This window comes from Mesocricetus auratus, unplaced genomic scaffold (assembly GCF_017639785.1).
Source record: "Mesocricetus auratus isolate SY011 unplaced genomic scaffold, BCM_Maur_2.0 Super-Scaffold_100676, whole genome shotgun sequence".
Classification (NCBI taxonomy): domain Eukaryota; kingdom Metazoa; phylum Chordata; class Mammalia; order Rodentia; family Cricetidae; genus Mesocricetus; species Mesocricetus auratus.
In genome coordinates, this window is record NW_024429266.1 from 19,309,993 (window position 1) to 19,335,038 (window position 25,046).

Genomic DNA, 25,046 nt, shown 5'->3' on the forward strand with positions numbered 1-25,046 from the left:
AGGCCTGTTTGGTGTCATCCATTTCACAGCACTGATATGACATCTACAGATTATAAACTGATTAGAAGTTACTGTAAGGTTAGTGAAAGCCATACTTTGTGTCTGCCCACTTACATGACCTAGCAAAGCTCTGAATAAATCTTATATTTTTTATAAAATTTATAAAATTAAGACACAAGTGTGTTAGTTAGCTTTCTGCTCTCATTAAAAAATGCCTGGGTACTCTTAATTGAAAAAGATGAAACTTTTATTTTGCTGACAGTTTGTGAGGCTTTAGTCAGTTGTTCCTGTTGCCTTTGGGCCTGTGATAAGGCAGATGTCTCAGCAGGCATGCAGACCAGGGGATCTGCTCATCTCATGGATGCAAAGAGAGAGGAAAAGCAAGGTCCTGGGACCCTCCAAGGGCATTCCTCCAGTGGCCTCTGATCTTGCCCTTGGCCCCTCTGTGTCACAGGCTGTGGAGCCAGCCCTTCACACAGATCTTCCCAGAATCTTGACTACCATTGTCGGAAAGCACTGTCTATCCATTCAGATTTCCCTCGATTATGGTTCCCCTCTTGTTGCTGACAGGAAACAGCATTGTTCTCCTTTCAGGTAAGGAGACTATTAACTGAGCTGCTGCTTAGCTCAGAGTTAGTGTAATGTATGATTAAGAAACTTTCCAGGGTAGTAATCTACTCTAGTCTGTCCAAGTGTAGATGTGAGTCCCAGGAAAATTCTTCCCCAAGAACTGCCTCTCCTGGCTTCACAGCACACAAGTGGAAGGCTAGCCTTCACGCTCAGAGTGTTGCATCTACCAGCACTGGGGATGAAATCTGTGAGCAGAGAAGGAAAGGCAAGGGTGAAATATCTGGCCTGACAAGCTAATCTCACACAAAAAATTGTAAACCTCAGATTTGTCTAATTTTATTAGCAAGATTTGAGTTTTTCCAACTCCTAATAAAAACATAAGATTTTTCCCCCCAAAGAATTTTATCAATAACACAGAATAGAAGGCTATAAATATATTATAATGTTTTTAACTCTTGTGATGGAAATCAAGCATCCAGAAACATCAGAATGCCTGGGTTAGTGAGCACAAGCCCACAGCACTACAAACAATAATATCACATGTTGAAATTGCATTTACCCTGTACTCCAGCTGCAATAATGGAAAATAAACACTGATCAATGATGCTAGGGGAATGAATTATACCTTTAGCTTCCCTACAAAAGTGATATTAGAAAATTACTATCTAATATGCAACCATCAAACCATATGTAGGAAAGACACGTAGAAAAAGAAAAATACTATAGAAGAGTGTATATGAGCAACAAATTAATTTTTTGGATTTCGTGTTTGTGTTATCAGGTTTTTCCCTTTGTATTGTGTTGAGGTTTATTTACTTGTTTCAAATAAGTAGTCATTGAAATACCTAATATTGTATTCATTGTTTTCTATTTTTTTTAAGGAAGAGATTCCTAAATTACATAAACTGCATGACTGGATCTACCTCTGTGTACTAACTACAAAAAATCAGAGCAACTCAGGACTTTAATATGAGGAAGTAATAAAATGAGAAAGCTTTGTAAGAAAGTGATGAGCAAATACACAGCTGAACAAGCATAAGACACATGTATACTGCCCATTGTAGCCGTTGATGGTCTCATTCTTTGAAACAGAAAGGATGAAGGATGCTGCTCCCGAAAAGGGGATATAGTGCTCTTCCCTTAATACTAGTGGCAGTATATTTTCTGATAAATCAGGTATATATGAGAAAATGTAAAAAATACTTTTGTAGTTATTTGCTGAAGTCAAGATAATTAAGTATAAAATTCAAAATTTGGTTTGACTGCCCATTCTTTTCCCAGATATCTCCCTTATGCTTGTCAATGAGACAAACCATCACCACACACACACACACACACACACACACACACACACACACACACACACACACACACTCGCCAAGAATTTCTACAGATTTTTCCTTTCTTTTTCATTACCATGAATTTTTTGGTCGATATGTGAGGTATACACCTGTTTTGTATGTATGTGTCCATGTGTAGGTGCAGGTGTGTGTGTGTCTGTGTGTGTGTGTGTGTGTGTGTGTGTGTGTGTGTATGCTATGAGGAGACCAAAGGTCAATGTTCAGTATTTTTTCCATCATGCTCTCCTTATTTTTGGAGACATAGTGTCATTGAACACGAACCTCACTGATTAATCTAGGCATTTAGCCAGAGAGTCCCAGTGGCCTTTTGTGCCCCTTGCCATCACTGGGGTTAAAGGAGGGTGCCATTGTGCCCTGTTTCTACATGGATACTGATGATCAAACTCCAGTTCTCATGCTTGGAAGGCAAACATTCTCTATTTCTCCAGCCCTAGTCATTGCTTTCATTTCTGTTTGAGATAGTCTTACCTTACATAGCCCAGGTTGCCCTCAAGAGTGCATCAATCCCCTTACTTTGGCATCCTGAGTGTTGAAGTTACATCATGAGCCACCATTTAAAGTTTTCTCCAATTTTTCCCAACCCCAAATCATAACTAGTTTCACTTCTAGAAATACACTGCTCACACTACAGTGAAATAAATTCTGAAAGATTAGGATCCACAATTCGCCTATTAAAATGCAAACGCTTTAGGCTGTGCCAAGACCTGTTGTCTGTATCTTAAAGGGACTCTTTTAAGAGAAGGCTGTTTCTACACTTTGGTTCTGTAAGTAAGCATAAAATATATCCAGCCCACACTACATTTGGCCAATGGCTGGCTGCAAAACAGGAATGTCTGTCTGGAACCACACCTGGCAATGACCGATGACTCTTGCCCTATCCCTGCAGGTCTGCAGAGCAATGTAGGAACTGTTTCTCTAGACTGAGGACAGTACTCCTAAGCATTACCAGAGTTCAATGATATAGTCACTGTTAGCTCAGAGTACTAGTGCTATGGCAATAAAACATCAGGTGCTAGAAATACATTTGGAGGCTATTCCCTATTCAAATTTTGTTTCTGGGGAAGCTTTCACTTAATTATCTTTTCTCTAACAGCAAAAACTCTATACAAAACACCCATAATATCAGTAATAGATACTGTTAATAGATGCAGTTTCATCCAGACTCTGCGATAAGCACTTCACTATATTAACTCATTTAACGCTCCCAAGTGCCCTTAAAACAGGAACCACTGCTACCTGTACCTTACATGTGAGGCATCAGAAGCGTGAGGCAAATTTGGTACCTTGCAATAGCCACATACTGAATAAGGGGTGTGTGTTGAGAATCAAGCTTAAGAGTCTGTTCACATCCTAGGCTTCTATTCTTTGTGTCTAGATACTCATTTAAGAAATATTAACCTGATAAAATATTTTCGTATGCAATAATCTTTTTTCCACCACTGCATCCTTAGTGCATCTTCCTCAGCAGCCTTACAATTCAGTTCTCCCTATCTGAATGTTCTGTAGAGTCAGTCCACATCAGCATCTCTAGGATGGCAAGTCTACATTGCTTGGTTTTTAGAAATGATGTTCACAGGCAAAGCTTATAGCCAGTGTTCTTTAGAACTCCTCATGGTACAGACTCTTCCCTCAACTATATGATGCCACAAGATGACTCATCTGCAAAGTGAGTGGCTGTTAATATATGTCAAAGATAGACAGCTTAAGAAAATTATATATGCTCACCCTACATGCATAGAATATGCTCATATGCTCAGTTTTTGGTTCAGCTCTAGAAAAATATAGAGAACCTCTGACTTTTCATTTCTATATATTATGGATTAGGTAGTAACCAAGAAGTGTAACCTTGGTTAGGAAAGTTTTTCTCAGTTTAATGAGTTTTAATTTGCACCCAGAAAAGAAGCACATATCTTTTAATAATTTCACTAATGACATTCAATTGATACAAACAGTCTATATTATATCATTTAAATTCTATTAATTTTAATATCCATTTAAGGTTACCTTTAAGTTTGAATGTCAGTATTATTTTGTTGTTACAACATCAGGTGCCAGATATATGTATTCCATCTAGTCTCCATCTGAGGATTATCTCTGGGAAAATTTCTACCTGATTCCTCCTTTCTAGTTAGAGAGAAATTAGTCTTCAAACAGGAAAGGAAAGGGATCAAACTTGATATTATTTCTCAAAGTCTCACTTTTCTTTTCCTGGGGCCCAAGCCAGAGCTTGTATAATTCCCCATTTTTATCTCTTTCTGAGTAGCATTTACTGCATGAATCCCAGTTGTCATTTCTTTCCATATTTTTGACCCCAAAATAGCTAACCCTTCAGGTCAAGACAACAAGTGAAAATATCAAGGCCACTGATTAAATGTGAAAACTCATCAGGTACATAACACCAACTACTGAATGTTCTTTTTGAGCAGACTCCTGTTAAAGTTGACAATAGGAAGACAAGGCAGATGCATGTCTCCTTGCCCTAAAAATCTTGAAATGATTATGAGGTATTGACAAGATGGCTCTGTGATTAAGAGCACTTACTGCTCTTGCAGAGGGCTAGAATGTAGTTCTCAGTACCCATGTTGCAGCTCACAATCTTCTGTAATTCTAGTTTCAGGTGATTCAACAGCTTTTTCTGGTTTCCACAGGCACCTCCACATGAATGTACACACACACACACACACACACACACACACACACAAATAAAAATCTTTAAAAAAATTATGGGATGAACACAATTAAAATGCCACCATGGCAACCATCTTGTGTGGCTATGGGTTGATATACTATGCCTTGGACTGATGAAAGGAATGTGTAAAACAAGAAATGAATGAACTAGACCGATGATTTCCTGTCTGTGGGTGATGAGCTCTGGCCAACCTAAAGAGTTTTTAAGTAGGTCTTACAAATCCTTAGGCACTAACTTTCAATGTGTTGATTGAATTGACACTTCTGTCTGTCTGGTTATGCATGTGCATGGTCCTGCCAAATTTCCTGAATTCAAATCCTATTTGACAACTTCAACAAGCTGCCTAACCTCTCTATGATGTAATTTCCTCATTAATAAACCACATAGACTTGGTAGAAGGAACAAAATTGATAAGATGTATTGCATACTTATCCTTTCCTCTGACCGAGAGAGAGTATGCTGTTTATGAGATACACATATTGTGAGGAAACAGGTTTACTGTCTTTGCAACAGTTCATATCCAATATTGTATGGACCTTGGTTTTATTGAACACACAGAGGAAGCCAGCACATTGGCCCTTCGGTTTCCTGATTTTGAAAGAAGTAGGCGGTGAATAGTCTGCGTTCTTATGCTTCTCTTTCAAACATGGTGTGCAAGACAATGAAGTTCTGGTTAAAAGTTCCTCACTCTGAATCCAGCTTCAAGGACACCTCACAGAACAAAAATCCCATCATTTATGCAAGGCCATTAGAGTTTTATGTCCGTGCTCCTGAAAGTGAAATACAAGGTAAGTCTTTTGGGAGATGGCAATAGGTTTAAATCTGAGCATGAGATGCTATTATGCATTAATCACACATGTTCTCCGATTCAAAATCCTGTGGTAAGAAGTGAGATTCTACATATTGTACTGATTTTGTTAAGCACACATTCCTTCTTTTTTGGTTTCACCATTTAACTGTCAACAACCTTACAGGGCATAAAGGGGTTTCTTAGATTATTTGGTACCCTGTGCTTACTGATCCCTTTCAGAATCATGTTTTCAAATACATGCTCATCATAATAATAACTACAAAGAAACCCAATTAGTTTAAAATATTATTTCCATGCATTAAACACATGTTCTTAATGAAGATAAACTGAGTACAAGAAATGCACAGCCACACCATCCAGACAGTGGATATAAAATAAACTTGGAGGACATTTTACAAGTAAGGTTAAAATGTATTAAAACTATAATAAGCCTGGTAAATGAAGTTCTTATTTAATCTTGATGAATTTTATTTTATTTCTTCAGAGTTTTTTCTTGTTTATTTGCTCATTTTAGAAATACATTCTAGATATAAGTGCATGGTTTATTCTTTCTGATGTTTATATTGCTAGTTTTTTACTTTTCTAGAGTCAAAAATACTATAATTTTTAAAGTTTTATTATATTTCATTGGTTGAACCCCCCGTTTTTCTTCTGTTGGTGCATCTAAAGCATCTTCATTTCATTGTCTTACTGTTGGACACTTAAGTGTAAGCTTTAGATGGTAAAGTAAAAAACAATGACCTCACTAACAAACCCACTCTCTTCAGACTAGGCAAGTACCTCTCAGGGAGCTCACTCCTGCTCCACATGAGTAGGAGCTTTTGGACAGTGTGTAGACTTCATGGAAAGTCCTTGGAGAAGCCATGTGAGCCACAGTAAAGTGACAGCAATTCAGTCAGTTTTTTTTTTTGGTTTTTACGAGACAGAGTTTCTCTGTATTGTTTCGGAGGCTATCGGTCCAGCCCGGCCTCGAACTCACAGAGATCTGCCTGCCTCTGCCTCCCGAGTGCTGGGATTAAAGGCGTGCGCCACCACCGCCTGGCAATTCAGTCAGTTTTATTGAAGGACCTCTAGTCTAGGGAAGAGAAATCTCCAAATTCCATAACAAATTCTCATCAATGTGTGGGGTATAATCTGCCTCCATCTCTCCCAAGATCTATGAACTCAAACATTACCATCCCAGCAACTCAAGCCAAGACCCTTCTCCATTCCTCCTTAGTTTCCCTCCAAACAAAAATCCCTTCCTGATCTTTCTCTTTTCTCATGAATCTAGAAAGTACTGAGATTGCTCAAGATTCATTGCCATGGGAAACCAATTATTGAAGAAAGAATCTTATGTAGGTTTCTTACAGCCTTAACCCAGCCCAAATATTTCTATTATAATTATTTAGCATATAATGTTAGTGTAAGTAATATTACATAATTATCAAACATTTCTCACATGCTAAAAGCTGTGCAATGTGTTTTACATACAAGATTTTTAGTTAATCTTATAATGAAGCAAAAGTCTAGATATCACTGTTCCTACTTTATAAGTAAAATCCAACTACATAGTTAATAGAAGTACCTAACGTCTGCTCTTTAAATACCAACAATGTGCAGCTTTCAAAAACTAAAAGTTGAAGAAGACAGGAAGTTGATAAGGAACATGGAAAAGAAATCTGGAATTAGTTTCAGGGTATGTGTGCAGATATGATGAAATAGTTTAAGTTTTTAAAACAAAAAATTAAGTGAAAAAATCCACTGGCTATTCCATTAAAGCTCTTTCACTAAAATGTAAGATGAATAAATGTTCTTGAGTCATGTTCAGTATCATATTATATTCCCTAATTCCATGGAAAGCTGGAATTTCAGAAAGATACCATGTAGCACAATTTTATGTTTAATTCAGCAGACTTCAATTCTCTTGGAGGAAGAACACATCAAGATGCATGGTATCCCAACCACTTCAGTGTGAGATGTGCTTAAGCATATGGTTCCCACCTATTCCAGAGATTTGGCAAATAGAAAACATTTGAGGATGAAATACAATATAGATATTCATTTTTGTCATCATCTCCAGGATCATTGGCAATGTCAGATCTTAATCCAAACTGAAAGAAACTAGTGAATTAGTCAGAGCAGCCCTGATAAAAAGGAGATCTAGTGTGCATCTAAAGGAGAAACATATTCATTTTCAATGATGATAAAACTAAAAGTTGACCAAAGCTGGGATGCAACTAAAATTAAGATGTCTCAGTTCCGTAAGTGAAGGCTCATTATCTACCTCCCTTGTCATGAGCCATATCAGAACCCAGTAGAGGAAGAGCCCCTGAGACTATCTGCAACGAACCAATCAGATAGTAGATCACAGTGCATCAGATGGAGACTCTCAGACTAAGCAAATGAGCAAGAGGATCTGTAACTGAGAGGAATCTCAAGCATTTCACTCATTGTTCTCCATGATCTGGAGTGTTCTTAAATACAGTATCATAATGGCTAAGAGGTTGGTTTCAGGATTACACTTCTTACATGTTTAAACCCCAAATTCTCCATTTAATAGGTTGAATCAAAGCACAGATTACTTAAACTTTCTAATATCTATTTTTCTATGATAAAATATGGATTGTAATAAAATCTAATTGATTTAGACAGTAATATCTAACTCATAAGATTTTTTTTTGTGAACAGTCTCTGATATATTCAACACAGTGACTGACACCCACCAAGGGATTCAATAGTACTTATTTTATTCTATACTCCATGCTTCTAAGTTGCAAACCAAATACTTTTACATTGAATGACCCCTTAAGGAAGTTTGTGGCTCTGCTTAAACTCATGGTCCTCACCCCCAGATTCTAGGTATACGGCTAAAGGTACAATGGGAGCAAATGGGTGACTATAAAATTGCCCAATTTGGCACAACCCTATTATTATCTCTGGAGAAAGCCAAGCCCAGGCACAGCTGATGAGTTAACCAGATACGATGTAGAAAACATTTCCTTCTCCTTTTTGGTTTCAGCCTATTTTTGAAGCCATATAGCTCTCCGGCACAGTGAGCACCTGAAGGCACAGAGGCAATGGATACTGCCACTGGAGGGTCTCTCAAGCTGTGGCTAAACCTGCTTTTTATCTGTAAGTACTGATTCACATTACTTTCCACTCCAAGGGACCAAAATGCACTTAGAGAGCTTCAGGGTGGGAACATTGATGGTTTTTGGGTGACTTTGCAGCATATATTCAAAGCATGGGGACGATTCCCAGCACTGTATAGCAGAGAGGTGCAGAGGAAACTAGCCTGAGCATCACCTCAGTGGGAAAGCATGTTAATAGCTTGGATCTTTTCAGTCTTCAGGCATCTATTAGAGTACAAGACAGATACCAATAAAGGTGAAAAGAGGAAAGAAAGGAGTGCCTTCTCCTCACTGATCTTTAAAACTTCATGGATGTGGATCTCAGTTCCATGCCAATCCTAGTCTTCTTGTGTCCTGTAAAACCGGAGCTAGATACTAACTTACCCTTTATTAATTTTGCAGCTCTGGGTGTCGCGCTAGTGGGTGAGTTCTTTGTCCTTATTCCCTCTGTGTTTCTGAACACTGCTCCCTTCCTCTGTCTGTATTCGTTATGTTTTCTTACGACTCTGAATTTTCTCCTTCCCAGAAAGTGTGTTTTCCCTCTTCCCCACCTTTGTATTCCCAGCCCTAGGATTTCCCAGATACCATTTTCCCCTCTGAAGTCACCTCCTCTTCTGGTTAGGACAACAGCCATGTCTGCACTGCTGTAAGCCTCTCTTCTAGGACTTTCACATACACTCATCCAACTTTCATATTACTACCATTATTACTATTTTATAATTGAGAATACCATAACTCAGATTACATCACCTACTTGGGGGCTGCACAACCAACAAAAACTGGGTTCTATCATAAGTCCCTTGGGTCTAAATATAATATACCTTGACTATATCATCCTTTGCCATCACCACAAGCTGCTCTATAGCTTCTGTTTGAATTACCACCACATCTCCTTGTCCCTGGAAACCATTCAAGGCTGACACCCTCTTGATGCTTTCCACAAACATTTCTTACTATATATATTCACAATTAAATAGTTAAAAATTTAGAACTAATAGTTTATCAAGCCTATTATATATTTTATTTTAATTAATATAATTTATTTACCTTGTATATTAAAATATAATAATACTTGCTATAGTCTGGAATGGTTGACAGTTGCTCCTGATATTTTTAATGAAACTGAGGTTTTAATATTTATCCTTTATTTCTACATTGAACCATTCAATAATTATTTTGCAAACATTAACTATGTACCAACCATTATGGGGTGTGTGTCAAGTATCTCTACATAAAAAAGATTGAAGTTTTTATTTACAAACACTGATATTGAAGTTTAGAGAATGAGAGTAGTTATGACATCATATAATAAATTATTTCACTTGTTTCCAAACTTCTTGTGTTTGAATCATATCTTCATGCCTAGACTAGTTGCTCTCTGAGTCCACATCACTATTTACTTCATCCTTTATTGCTTTTCTTACACATCAAGACCGATTCTTGTCACTAACAAGATGGACCATTGTTTGACATTGACATGTTTGTACTCTTGAGACTGGATAGTTTTCAATCACTTAAAATTTCTTTATCTTTCCAATTTTACTTTCTTTAAGCCACTCAGAAATCTGTTGTGTCCTTGAACCCACCATGGATTAGAATATTTGCAGGAGATAAAGTGACTCTTACATGCCATGGGAACAATTCCGTTCAAGAGAACTCTACTAAATGGTTCCACAATGGCATGATCTCTAAGGTAACAACTTCAAATTGGGACATTGCCAGTGCCACCATTCAAGACAGTGGAAAATACATATGTCAGAAGCAAGGATTTTACAAGAGCAAGCCTGTGTACTTAGAAGTGACAAAAGGTAAGTTCTTGGGATATGGGAATACATATCTTTCGTGGGAAGAATGGCCCACTAGAACAGTGGTTCTCAGCCTTCCTAATGCTGCAACCCTTTAATATAGTTCCTCATGTTGTGGTAATCCCTAACAATAAAATGTTTCTACTGTTATGAATCATAATGTAAATATTTGTGTTTTCCAATGCTCTTATGTGATCCTTTTGAAAGGGTCTCCGCCCCCTGCCCACTCCCCCAAGCCTGAGGGGTCATGACCCACAGGTTGAGAACCACTGCACTAGAAGATGGTAGGAACATAGGTTATTCTGAGAGATTCAGGACTTTTCACTCAAGATATCTTAGTGTCTTTTCTTCTGCACCACTCCTTAAGTCCTCTCTCTTAATTGTCTATTCAGTCATCAATATTATTCCTCTGCTCTGTTTTTTTATATCTTAACTACATATAGGCCTGTGTTCTCTGACCAAATGGCATGCTAGGCAAATGGACACTGCAAAGAGCTCTGTATGTATATAGGATCATCATGTTGAGTAAAGATTTGCTATGAACAATCTGTGAGCCATGAAAGATTCCTCTGCATGGTCTTCATGTCCTTTACTGTTACTAAAAATAATTCTATTGTTTATTTTGATACAAGTATTGCTTATTTATTACTCTTTTACTGCCAAAACCTAATACATCATATCTAGGTATCAGTAAACATTGGAAGAGCAAACTATTGTTCAAATGGAAAAGTTACACGATATATTTTTCTTGAGTAAAAAGATATGTTTTAGCATCTATAAACCAATTCAAAATATAGACCAAACCATGCAAAACAGTTATTTATTTACTGGTAGTAGACTTTAGAGAAATCCTCAAATGGTTTTTTTCTTAAATACAGTATGCTTGCACAAGTTATATATATTCTCAGTAAAAACTCTCCATTTATGAATGTTTCACAATTCTATTTTTGTAATGTTTTTATTTAAATTAGAAATATGGATGCTTCACATTTTAATCCCAGCTCCCTCTCCCACCCCTCCACCAGCCCTCCAGCCCCCCACCCAATCCCCACATCATTCCCCAGGGAGGTGGAGGTCCTCCTTGGGGGGGATCTCTAAAGTCTGTCATTTCATCCAGGGCAGGACCTAGGCCCTTCCCCATGTGTCCAGGCTGAGAGAGAACATCCCTCTATTTGGAATGGGCTCCCAAAGATCATTCATACATCATAGTAAACACTGATCTACTACCCAAGGCCCCAGTGATTTCTGTGGCCTCCTCACTGAGACTACATTCATGGAGTCTGGATCAGTCCCTTGTTGGCCTCTCAGGCATCAATCGGATTCAAGAGTTCTCCCTTATCCTGTCAGGTGTCTTTGTGGGTTTCACCATCATGTTCTTGACCCCTATGCTCATCACTCCTCCATATCTGTCACTAGGTTCCAGGAGTTCAGTTCAGTGTTTAGATGTGGGTATCTGTCTGCTTCCATCAGTCACTGGATGAAGGTTCTAGAATGGCATATAAGGTAGTCATCAACCTTACCATCAAGGAGGGGCATTATATGTAGTCTCTCCACAATTGCTTAGTTTGCCAGTTGATGTTATCCTTGTAGATCTCTGGAGATCCCATTAGTGTCAGCTCTCTCCTCTAGCCTATAATGACTCGATCTATTATGGTAACTTTCATCCTGCTCTCCTCTATTCTTACGTCAACTCAACCTTCCTGCTCCACCATACCTTCTTCTCCCCTCCTCTTATGTCCCTCTCTTTTTCCTGGCCCTCTCTCCCCTCCTCCAATGTTCTCAATCTGCTCAGGAGACCTTGGCTCATTCCACTTCTCTGGGGTATCATGCATCTCTCTTGGGAACCTCCCTGTTTCCCAGATTCACTGGCACTGGGATTGTAGGCTGAGACTCCCCTGATCCATATTTAAAATCCATATATGAGTGAGTACATACCATTTTTGTCTTTTTGTCTCTGGGTTACCTCACTCAGGATGGTTTCCTCTAGTGTCGTCCATTTGCCTGCAAATTTCAAGATTCCATTGTTCTTTTTTCTGCTGAGTAGTACTCCATTGTGTAAATATACCATATTTTTTCTATCCACTCTTCAGTTGTGGGGCATCTAGGTTGCTTCCAGTATCTAGCTATTACATATGATGCTGCTATGAACATAGTGGAACACACATCCTTGTTGTGTGAATGGGCATCTTTTGGGTATATTCCTAAGAGTGGAATTGCTGGGTCTTGTGGTAGACTGAGTCCCATTTTCCTGAGTAATCTCCATACTGATTTCCAAAGTGGGTGTACAAGTTGGCACTCCCACCAGCAGTGGAGGAGTGTTCCCCTTTTTCCACATCCTCTCCAGCACAAACTGTCATTGATGTTTTTGATGTTAACCATTCTGACAGGAGTAAGATGATAATCTCAGAGTTGCTTTGATTTGCATTTCCCGAATGATGTTGAACACTTTCTCAAGTGTCTCTCAGCCATTTTATACTCCTCTATTGAGAATTCTCTATTTAGTTGTGTAGCCCACTTTTTAGTTGGCTCCTTTGGTGTTTTGGAGACTTGCTTCTTGAATTCTTTGTAAATTTTGGAGATCAGCCCTCTGTTAGATGTAGGGTTAGTGAATATCTTTTCCCAATTTGTGGGTTATCTTTTTGTCTTGCTGAATGTGTCCTTTGCCTTACAGAAGCTTCTCAGTTTCAGGAGGTCCTATTTATTAATTGTCGATCTCAGTGTTAGTACTTCTGGTGTTATGTTCAGGAAGCAGTGTCCTGTACCAATTTGTTCAAGGGTACCTCCCATTTTCTCTCCTAACAGGTTCAGTGTGGCTGGATTTATGTTGAGATCTTTGATCCATTTAGACTTAAATTTTATGTATGGTGATAGATATGAATCTATCAGCAGTCTTCTACATGCCAATATCCAGTTATACCAGCACCATTTGTGGAAGATGCTTTCTTTTTTCCATTGTATAATTTTAGCTTCTTTGTCAAAAACAAGGTGTTCATAGGTTTGTGGATTAATCTCAGAGCTTTCAATTAAATTCCTTTAGTCTACCTGTCTATTTTTGTGCCAATACCAAGCTGTTTTCAGGACTATAGCTCTATAATAGAGCTTGAAGTCGGGGATGGTGATGCCTCCTGACTTTGCTTTGTTTGAGAAGGGTTGTCTTGGCTATTCTGGTTTTTTTGTTTTTGCCATATAAAGTTGAGAATTATTTTTCAATGTTTGTGAAGAATTGTTCTGGGATTTTGATGGGGATTACATTGAGTCTGTAGATTGCTTTTGGTATGATTGCCATTTTTACTACATTGATCCTATCTATCCAAGAGCATGGAAGATCTTTCCATTTCCTGGTGTCTAATTTCTTTCTTTAAAGACTTAGGGTTCTTTCTATACAGGTCTTTCACTTCTTTGGTTAGTGTTATCCCAGGTATTTTATGTTGTTTGTGGCAATTGTAAAGGGTGATGTTTCTCTGATTTGTTTCTCAGCCCTTTTATTGCCTGTATATACTAGGGCTACTGATTTTCTTGAGTTGATCTTGTATCCTGCCACTTTGCTGAAGGAGTTTATCAGCTGTAGGAGTTCCCTGGTAGAGTTTTTTTGGTCACTTATGTAAACTATCATATCATCTGCAAATAGTGAAAGTTTTACTTCTTCCTTTCCCAATTTGTATCCCCTTGATATCCTTTTGTTGTCTTATTGCACTAGCTAGAACTTCCAGTACAATATTAAAGATGACAGCCTTGCCTTGTTCCTGATCTTAGAGGAATTGCCTTGAGTTTCTCTCTATTCAGTTTGATGTTGGCTGTTGGTTTGCTGTATATAACTTTTATGATGTTTAGGTATGTTCCTGTTATCCTGGATATCTCCAAGACCTTTATCATGAAGGGGTGCTGGATTTTATCAAAGGCTTTTTCAGCATCTAGTGAGATGAACATGTGATTTTTGTCTCTCAGTTTATTTAAAATGGCATTAGCCATAGAACAAAATTCTTAGAACTTGCTGAATCATTACTGACAAATAATTATTGAGTTAAAAAATCTCTTTTTTTTGTTTTACGAGACAGGATTTCTCTGTATTGTTTCGGAGGCTGTCGGTCCAGCCCAGCCTCGAACTCACAGAGATCCACCTGCCTCTGCCTCCCGAGTGCTGGGATTAAAGGCGTGCGCCACCACTGCCCGGCTGAGTTAAAAAATCTCTTAAACCCTGCGTTAGTTACTACTGACAAAACAGAACTGGATACAGATCTGTACCTTGATACATAGATCTATATAGGGAAGAGGACAGTAAATGAAAATTAGACAAATAGGTAGAATTTGTATACATATTTTAAGGAAGTATTTTAACAAGCTATCATTAACAACAGAACTGAGAAGTGTCTGTGAAGAAAGAGTACACAAAAACAATTCACTTAAGTTCAAATATTTTTGGAGCAGAATGTCTGTCTGCTACCTCTTAATTACACCCAGCTAGAGCAATCTGAAGGGAATTCTGGTCTTTGGGCTTTCCACCTTTGGGATTAGCATCAAGTGTATGCCGTTTTATGGCTCCTGACTGACTTTTCAGAGGAGAAAGGGTTCATTGTATAAATTTCAGGTTATACATATTATTTTGTCTTTGCTCTTTAATTGATCTTACAAACCAAGAAATGGGTTAATGAAACCCCTTTTATGTGTCTGTGGATCTGTCTGTCTGCTCCTCTCTCTCTGCCTCCCCTTCTTCGGACACTTGTCCATTGTTAAGTAAATAACAATAAGCTTATGAATCCTCTTCAGATTGGCTGCTCCTTCAGACTTCTGCTGATATGGTATTAGACAATGAGTCCTTCGACATCAGATGCTATGGCTGGAAGAACTGGAGTCTCCACAAGGTGACCTACTATAAGAATGACTTCGCTTTCAAGTACTTTTATGAAAGTCCCACAATCTCCATTAGAAATGCCAAACTTAATGACAGTGGCGCCTATCACTGCGTTGGCTTTCTTAGGCGGGTGAACTATACATCTGAGAAATTCAGAATTACTGTAATAAAAGGTAAGTTGATACAGAACAAAATAGTCCATAGCAGGGGAAAAGAAAGTGTATGTATGAGCCAGTATTTGAAGTTAGTACAACAAGGATGTCTGTCATCGTCCAGAAAGGTCAATAAACTTGCAACAAGAAGACTAAGGACATATCTCCACAGCTTATTCCTTATTAGCTAAGTGCTGATGGTAATACCTATGCACAAAACAAAATTTTATAAAGATTAATGACATAGTTTTGTCAAATGGCTTTATAAACTGTCAAGTCCTGTCCAGACATAAAAGATCTCAATTAACATTTAAAAATTATCACTTGCTCCTAAGAAGAGTGTTTGTATCTATCAAATTGGGAAACTAAAGAAGCAAGGATGCAAAGAGCTTGAAGAGTCCATATTAGCTGAGGGTTGTGGGAAAGGAAACCAATCCTTTGGTGACCTGTGTGTGCAGGTCCTGAAGGAGGAGAGTGAGTCCGCTGAGGGCAGGCAAGTGGGATGCCTCCATGTCTCATAAGAAAAGTTGCTATTAGCAACCATCATATAAGAGGAGAACTTTGAAATGCTTGCCTTCAAAGGAGGAAATTTTGTTTTATCTTGGTATGCTCATAACTGTCTAGTTGGACAAACTTAGAATTATGGTCTGATGTTTAATTATCCCCAGTTGCATGCTGTGACCTTTAGTACTTCCAAATCTTCAGCTAATGGCATCATGTTTCCATGACTTTCATTGGCTAGAACAGCTAGACAGGGGTTATTGGGAAACATTTATCCCTCTGCAGTGATCTAGAGAGCAGACTGTGGAACCCAGTATCTTGGATGTTTTCTCTCTGTTCCTGGATACCCCATCAGGCTAAGGGTTGAATCATGCTTGTGTCCCTCGTAAGGAAGTTGAATCTCTAAGCACCATTTTTCTGTTTCTAATCTGAATTGTGTAATTGTATCTATGTTCCATTCTAGTTTACAAAAGCACGTATCATTGGCTACAACTAATTGTCCCACTGTTGGTGGTGATTCTGTTTGCTGTGGACACGGGATTATTGATCTCAACCAAGAGACAGTTCAAACTAATCTTGAAGATTCAGAAAACAGGAAAACGCAACAAACCTTGAAACTTAACTCCAAACCTAGGCACATAAAGGAACTGATCACATTGCTGAAGAGACAATTCTTAACTATAATTTTCTACAGTCCTCAATAGTATCTCATCTGTCAAAGGACACTCACATTAGCCACAGAAAAGTCTATGCCCCAGTATTTGCATAAAGGCTTCCTTAAACCCATTGCAGCCAATTAAGTGACATGTAACAGAAAATGCTCAATAAACACTGGCTTAAAATGTTAAAGAGTGAGTTGATTGCTTTATTTCTATTTGTAAAAGAGAAGCACAATTTGAATGAAACAAGTGTGGAATCATGTGGCCTAGTGCCTTTAGTAATTCCAGACTTCTTCATTTGTGCTTTTTTTTTTCTAAAAGAGAGACCCACAGGGGCACAAATTTAAAATAACCTTTCCTGGTCATTATAAGGAGGTAGCAAGAAGACCTAGTATGATACTGGTGAGGTTGGCAATGTTTTGTATTCTGCTTTCCATTACTTGGAGCTTTTGATTCTTGACAAAAATTGAGGTCCAAAGCATAGGAAGTCCAGGATAGGATTCATATGTGATCATTTCAGCCCTGTCAGTTTAACCAATCTTATAGTTGCAACTTGTATCATATCACCAGAGAGGAACAAGGCAAATGGCTTTTGAGAAATCCAGCAAATGATAAACACTGTTTATAGTCCAGGACAGCTGTTCTCAACCTGTGGATCATGATCCCTTTGGGTCAATTTGTAACAATGAAAATACATCCTGCATATCACCTTATGATCCATGACAATAGCAAAATTACAGTTATTAAGGAGCAATGAAAATAATTTTATGGTTGGGTGTCACTGCAGCATGAGGAACTATGAAACTGTGTTAAAGGGTTGCAACACTAGGAAGGTTGAGAACTGCTGGTGTAGGACCTAATACATTGTTGGGTAGGGAAATATGCTTGCCTTTTATCTCATTCGTTTTGTTATCAAGTCATTCACTGAAAGCCTGAATCTGTCTCAGAGTGTGAATTGGATTAAGTTTCTTCCCTGCAAAGATATCCACTAAACTGCACGGTATAAGACATGGATCGAAATCTTTATTCTTTTGCCTTCTAGGTTTGTGACATGAGAAAATATGCTTATATATATATATTATTCATGAGTCAAGTGTCTCATTTCTAAAGCAGTAAGAGTAGGCATCATGTCCAACTCAGCTCCTGCCCATGCTCATGCAGACAATGAGTTGGGGCTTAAGGGGAACTCTAAGGGATGGGGTCCACATCGTCAGTGCTGAACTGGAGCTTATGACAGCACATGAGAGCAGAGGGCCTCGAGTTTGACCAGACTCTAACCTACTGACACGGTGGGAAAAGGCACAAGAGCAATTTCTAATCATCGACTAGACCTGGAATTTTCCTTTTGTCAAGAAAGGTTGATAGGGGTATACATAGCAATTAATTCAGCTTTTTATAAGGTGAGCATATTATCACAGTCCTCATTTTACTCTCATTTCATATGGTAAGGAATGACTACATTCCTGTCACATGGGTTCTTGTAAATAGGTGTGGTGAATACAGAAGAGATTTCTTCCGGAATGCAGGCAGGGGAAAGTCCCCACTGGAAACTCCTTAGTGATTTTATGGGAAATTTCTCTGCTTCCTGTCCAAGCCTTAATTCAGGATAAAGTCTTCAGAACACACTGTTGCCAATATACACAATCGAGACACATTGTTTCTCAGAGTACCCTACAGTGTCTGAGACTCTGGCACTGAGCTAGACAGGAAGTCCCTCCTTTATCTCAGACTTGATCATGATGACAAATTCTCAGTGAGGAGCCAAGAGATGCCTAATGTGGGCAAAAATTCCAGGCTTTAATCAGCTTGAGAGTCTTCTGAGGAATATCTAGGACTCTGCACATCACCGTTCACTTTAGTCTCCTCCATCCTCAGTCAAGCTCAGGGTGGCCATGGACAGAGCAGAGGGATGGAAGTTCAAGCTGCTTCTCACAAGGTGCTGGGCTGGGTCAGGTCACTGGCAAGTCTTTGAGATTCTGTTTTTCCTGTGTGAGAAGGGACTGGACAAGGCAGTTTGTAGTATCTCTTTAATCTAATCTCAGACACTGACACTTGTTATTCTAGGTTCAGAGTCCCAGGAGTCATTTACCACCCAGGGCCAGGGTGGATTTGCTTCCATGCTCCATCACTGGGCACCCAGATCTGTCATTACCTTTCTGTGCTGATTGTCATATGGAAATTCCCAGTTAATTTCAGATCTGTGTCTGCCATTTCTGTTTCATTTCTTTAGCCATCATGGCAATTCACATTCTACTCCAGAAGTAACATAGAAAATTAGCTTAATATTCTAATAGTTACTGGTTCCCAAACTATGCTCTTTCTAAAAGTGTCTTTTTAAAAATATACATGAAATATTTTGATCTATGTCAAAGAGTATGTTCAACAGGTTAGTCAAGGAATTTTCTTTCTTGAGTTACCCTTTTGTCCTCCTGAGTCACCTCTGATCTGCACTAAATTGGTCCAGGACAGAGCATTAAAGTAATATTTTCTCTCTGAAAATAGATAATCACAAATCCTTATGAGTTTCTGATACTTGGGGGATGGGAAAACAGATGCACATGTCCTGGCTTTGTGACCTGAAGATAAATTCCAAGGATGCCTCCAGAATAAAGATTCAGACAAAAGATATATCAGGAGAGACTGTTTGGGAACTAAGTCCTTAGAAGGAATGTGAATTTCTCTTCTCAAATGGGAAACGAAGCACACCCGGAGATGCAGTTTCCTGCTTTGGAGGGCAGAAACTCTCAAGACATCCTAGGTCTGCGTATATCTCAGGTCTGTCTTCCTGCCTTAGATCACCTGCTGAGGTCTAGACGGTTACTTAGCAAGTCCATGCCCCCATCTAGTATTTCAAATGCCATAGTACTTCCACAGTAAAGCTTTAGTTTACTAATGTTCTTAGAATTACTATCAAGTTCACCTGCATATACCTCTTGCAATACCATTATTCTCTCATTTTCAAAACTGAAAAGACTTAAGTGTAATATCGTCTCATTGATGTTCAATATAGCACAGAGGGTGGGCAAAAGAATTTCTGCAATGTGAGGTTAGGATGAAAAGAATCTGAAATTATAGAAAATTAAACAGAAAAGTCAGATATTTATTTCTTAACAAAATTTCAAAATTATTGCGTCATGGTAGATATAACTGAGCACTTGTAGCAACAGTGTACTTTAAAAACTGAAAGCAAGTGTCTCTTGGCCATTTTAGCCTCCTCTATTGAGAATTCTCTATTTAGTTCTGTACTCCACCTTTTAATTGGATCCTTTGGTGTTTTGGAGACTTGCTTCTTGAGTTCTTTATAAGTTTTGGAGATCAGCCCTCTGACAGATAAAATGGCCAAGAGACACTTAAGAAAGTGCTCAACTTCCTTAGCCATCAGGAAAATGAAATCAAAACAACTCAGAGATACCATCTTACTCCTGTCAGAATGGCTAAACTCAAAAACACTGAAGGCAATTTATGCTGGAGAGGATGAGGAGAAAGGGGAACATTCCTCCATTGCTACAGGGAGTGCCAACTCGTACACCCACTTTGGAAATCAGTAAGACGATTCCTCAGGAAAATGGGAATCAATCTACCACAAGACCCAGCAATTCCACTCTTAGGCATATATCCAAAAAATGCACATTCATACAACAAGGACATCTGCTCCACTATGTTCATAGCAGCATTATTTGTAATAGCCAGAACCTGGAAGAAACCTAGATGTCCCTCAACTGAAGAATGGATAGAGAAAATGTGGTACATTTACACAATGGGGTATTACTCAGCAGAATAAAAAACAATGGAATCTTGAAATTAGCAGGTAAATGGATGGCACTAGAAGAAACCATCCTGAGTGAGGTAAACAAACATGGTATGTACTCACTTATATATGGACTTTATATATGGATCAGGATAGTGCCAGTCTGCACTTCCACTGATAGAAAGTCTGGAAAACAGGAAATAACCTAAGAGAGATATGCATGGTACCCCAGAGAAGAAGAATGAGGCAAGATCTTCTGAACAGATTGGTAACATGGTGGGGGGTGGGGGAGAGTGGGAGCTGGGAAGAAGAGAGGGGGAGAAGAGGAAGAGAGAGTAGGTCATGGGGGAACAGGAAGGTTGAGTGGGGGGTAGAGCAGGGGGAAGAGGGAGTCATAAGTTAGAAGACAGATATGGCACCAGTGAGACCTCCAGTGATCTAAAGGGATGACACCAACTGGCAAGCTAAGCAATAGTGGAGAGACCACCTTAAATGCCCATTCCTGATAATGAACTTGATGTCTACACTATATGCCATCCTAGAACCTTCATCTGGTGACTGATGGAAGCAGAGGCAAGCATCTACAGTTAAACACTGAACTGAACCCATGGAACCCAGTGACAGAGAGGAACGATGAGCAAATTAGCAAAGAATGGGCTGGCAAAACCACCAGATACAGCTGATCTGAACAAGGGGGAGCTCTTGAACCCCAGACCAACAGCTGGGAGGCCAGCATGGGATTGATCCAGACCCTCTGAGTGTGAGAGTCAGTGAGGAGGCCTGGGCAACCTATGGGGCCCTAGGCAGTAGATCAGTGTTTATCCCTGGCATACAAATGGACTTCTTGTGTCCATAACACAAAGAGGGATGCTCTCTCAGCCTGGACTCTTAGCGGAGTGCCTGGATCCTGCCCTGAGTGAAATGACAGACTCTAGATATCCCTTATGTAGAAGGAAGTAAGGATAGGGTAGAAGGCTGGGGGAGTGGTGTTGGAGTGTGGGAGGGAGGGAGGGAGAGGGAACTGGGATTGACATGTGGAGTAAGCTATTGAAAATTAAAGTAATAAAAAAAAGGAAAAATGGAAAGGAAGGATCTCATCCACCTGTACTAGGATAAATTAAGGCTAAAATTTGTATTTTCCACAAATGCTGACTGTTGTAGAAGTGGAATTCTAAAGTGCAGCTACAGATTGATGACCCCAGGAACAGACTCGAAGACAGAGGCTTGAATGCAGTACCCACATGTCTGCTGAGGTGAAAGAAGCAAGGTTGAAAGAGGAATGTGAAGTAGTCACAGAGAAACCCCTAAGTCATCCCACATTGATAGTTCTGGACCTGAGATAGTTCTATATAATCATCATAGAAGGGAGACACCATGGAATAGACAAACCATTGGAAGTACCCCCCAAAATGATAAAAACATAGACATGAAGGTCCTTAGCAAGGATGTTTCCTGAAGGATACTCACTGAGAGCCTCACTCCAGGCTTCTAGGTTCTGGGGAGTTCATGTGTGGATCCCAAGGTGTACAATCTGGGAACACACATCAGCCTTTGACAAATTCATCTTCAGACATGTTATGGTTGTGCCACTGACCATCACAGCTTTACTTCATATCTTCACTTAAACTACAGTCAACTGAATTGCTAAGCCAGTCTTCAAAATTTGTCTTTAAAGCAACTCCATAGAAAGGAATTGGCTTCACCATTTCCAGAAATCTGGACATGTACTAAAGACATAACATTCCACATTCCTTCCCTGTGCATACTTCATAGTTTAGTCTTTTTCCCCAAATGACACATGCTAACTTAAAATTACAGATTGTTCATTTCCATGGATGTGCTCTACTACTGTCAAATGGTAGATCTCATGCTCTTTTCACAGTGATATCTGCCATGCCCCTTCCATGCCCGTTTTCTTTTTATCTAGCATTGAAAGGATGGACAAAGCTAACCTTGTCAGTATGGTCTTCTTCTGGGTCTGAGTTTTCTGAAGTGTGCATAATAGGACTATGGATAACCTGAACCTTTATTCTCTTCAGCTGGTGCAGGTTTACCTTCTTACCTCCATGATACCATCCACTTCAAAGACAGACTTTAAGTCTCTTGACCCCCTCAAGTCATCACACAGTATTAATGTGATATTCATGAGACAGAATATAAAAAAATTACTTGACATAAAGGTATGTGTTTGCGTACTAACTGTACCAGCAGCTAACAACAGTCGTCTTTCTGGGCTGATTTCGAGAATTGAGATGTATCAGATTTAGAAACTTGATGGAATTATCATTTCAATAGATTTGAATTGATATAGTATATCAATGAGGACCCAGTCTGAGAAACAATCTGTTAGCAATTTCATCATTGTATCAATATCATAGTGTGGAGCTACACATCACAGATAATACCAGTTCAGTGCACACAACAAGCTGTGCTACATATCACACGTAGTACCAGTTCAGTGTTCACATCACACATAGTACCAGTTCAGTGCACACAACAAGCTGTACTACACATCACACATAATACCAGTTCAGTGCACACAATAAGCTGTGTGGCCTCTGCCATCATATGTGAAGTCTATCACTGGATAAAATGTGACAATGTGACACATGACTGCAACTCACAATATTCTCATGGAGAGGGCAGCCATGTGCACATGTGATCAGGTCTATACACACAGCAGTTTGCCACTGGCATTGAGCAATGTCTACATTTAAAGGAATTTGGCAGGGAAATGAAAAGGGGTTAGTCAACCATGACACACATAGTTGGATCAAAGCTTTCAAATAAAAACCTGTCAAGTCTCTGGCTATAAGTAACCCAGGTTTATAATTTTTCTTTCTACTTATACTAAGTGTATAAAAATCATTATTTCATCCCTCTAGAGCAGAGCCCAGAGAATTCTGATGGCATAGAAGGAAGACTCTAGATTATCAACCATTAGCATATTCTGGTCTTCCTGATACTACAAGCGAAGGCATTATTGGAAACAACTTAAAATTTAAGCGCGTATTCACAAACTGAAAGAAATTAAGTTTGCAAATGAGCCTGATTAGGATGGCAGTGGCTTTTGCCATATGGCTCTGTATAGGGCATCTTTGACCTCCTTATTCCGCAGGCTGTAAACTAAAGGATTCAGTAGAGGGGTGATAAGAGTGTAGGTCACTGAGATGAGTCTGTCCTGTCCCAGCAAGCTCTGGGACTTAGGCTTCAGGTAGATGATTGCAGTGCAGCCATAGTGGATGATGACCACCGTGAGGTGGGAGGCACAGGTGGCAAAGGCTTTCTTCCGACCTTCGGCTGAGGCAATCTTGAGTATGGTGGAGATGATCACAACATAGGAGATGAAGACCACACCCATGGGTAGAATAAGGACACAGACACTGACAACAAAGTTGATAATCTCATTGATAGTGGTGTCTATGCAGGCCAGCTTAAGTAGGGGTCTTACATCACAGAAGAAGTGGGGAATAACAGAGCCATCACAGAAAGGCAGGCTAAACACTGATGTAACCTGGACAATAGCCATGCCTAGGCCAATTCCCAGTGACCCAGATGCCAAGTGGACACAAGCTGCCCTACCCATGATGACTGAGTATCTTAGAGGGTTGCAGATGGCCACATAACGGTCATATCCCATGACCATGAGTAGGAAACAATTGTTGATGCCAAAGGTTAGATAAAAGAAGATCTGGACCACACAGTCTTGGAAAGCAATTGTGTGGTAAGGATTAAGGAGATCAGAAAGCATCCGTGGTATGATGGTCACAGTATAGCAAGTGTCAGAGATGGACAATATGGCCAGGAAGAAGTACATGGGAGTATGGAGATGATGGTCGAGGTGAATAATAGTCACAATGATCACGTTGCCAGACAGAGTCAGAAAGTACAATGTTAGAAAAACAGCAAAAAGGGCAAGCCTGTGCTGCCAACTGAAGTTGGAGAAACCTTCAAAGAGGAACTCTGTTACAAAGGTTGCATTTGACTTTAACATTGAGACTAGAGTATATTTCAGGGAGTTAGACAAAGGGGAGAAAAGTCGTGATGTGCCAAACAGGAATCCAACCAGAGTCAGCTACACCAAAGCCTTCAGGAAACAACGTGTCTACGCTGGGCAAGACTGGAGATGCCAGAGTCTCAAGGCTCAGCTACTGGAGAACTGCCCCGTCTTCCTCTGTGTGCTATCTTTCCTCTAGGACTTAAACTAGGCCCACGGGATTGAAAGCACAGATGGAGACAAGAAACCAAATAGGTCAAAATTAAAAGAGATTTGTAGAAGTAGCCTAGCTTCAGTTATTAATGAGTCACATGTTAGTCCCATTTTAACTTTTATGTAATTTCCTCCACCATTTTCAACGATTGTCCTTTGTTTATACTCCACCAACAGTGCACAAAGTTTTCATTCATTCAAATATTTCCTAACACTTGTATACATTAATAATATTTGTTTACTATTTTTCACAAATTCATACATGCTTATAATTTATGTTATATACATCTTAACTGTGAGGATGTGACATCTGATGGTATATTTTAATTTTATTTTTCAAATAATTAGTGATGCCGAATAACTTTTTGTTTGCTTACTTAAATTCAACCATGACCCTAAAATGTTATCTTAACTTTCATATTTATTGTAGAATTATACACAATAACCAACTTATAGAAACAAGCTGGCTGTCTGTAGACAAAAAAATGACTAAAGAAAATTAACATTTGAAACAAGTTGTTGTTGGTGCTGTTGGTGCACACCTTTAATCCTAGCACTTGGGAGCCAGAGGTAGGCTA

The 25,046-nt window shown here is 39.2% G+C and overlaps 2 protein-coding genes across 2 annotated transcripts; one reads left to right on the forward strand and one right to left on the reverse strand.

The window, feature by feature from the left end:
• Nucleotides 1-8,448: 8,448 nt before the first annotated feature.
• On the forward strand, nucleotides 8,449-16,700 carry Fcer1a (Fc fragment of IgE receptor Ia). The gene is made up of 5 exons (XM_005078252.3): nucleotides 8,449-8,545; nucleotides 8,947-8,967; nucleotides 10,098-10,352; nucleotides 15,114-15,371; nucleotides 16,315-16,700. Exons 1-5 carry the CDS (start codon nucleotides 8,491-8,493, stop codon nucleotides 16,464-16,466), a joined length of 741 nt encoding a protein of 246 aa, XP_005078309.1. The 5' UTR covers nucleotides 8,449-8,490; the 3' UTR covers nucleotides 16,467-16,700.
• Nucleotides 16,701-23,310: 6,610 nt separating this feature from the next.
• On the reverse strand, nucleotides 23,311-24,252 carry LOC101825333 (olfactory receptor 10J3-like). Its single transcript, XM_005078190.2, has one exon. It carries the CDS (start codon nucleotides 24,250-24,252, stop codon nucleotides 23,311-23,313), a length of 942 nt encoding a protein of 313 aa, XP_005078247.1.
• Between the last annotated feature and the right edge of the window lie 794 nt (nucleotides 24,253-25,046).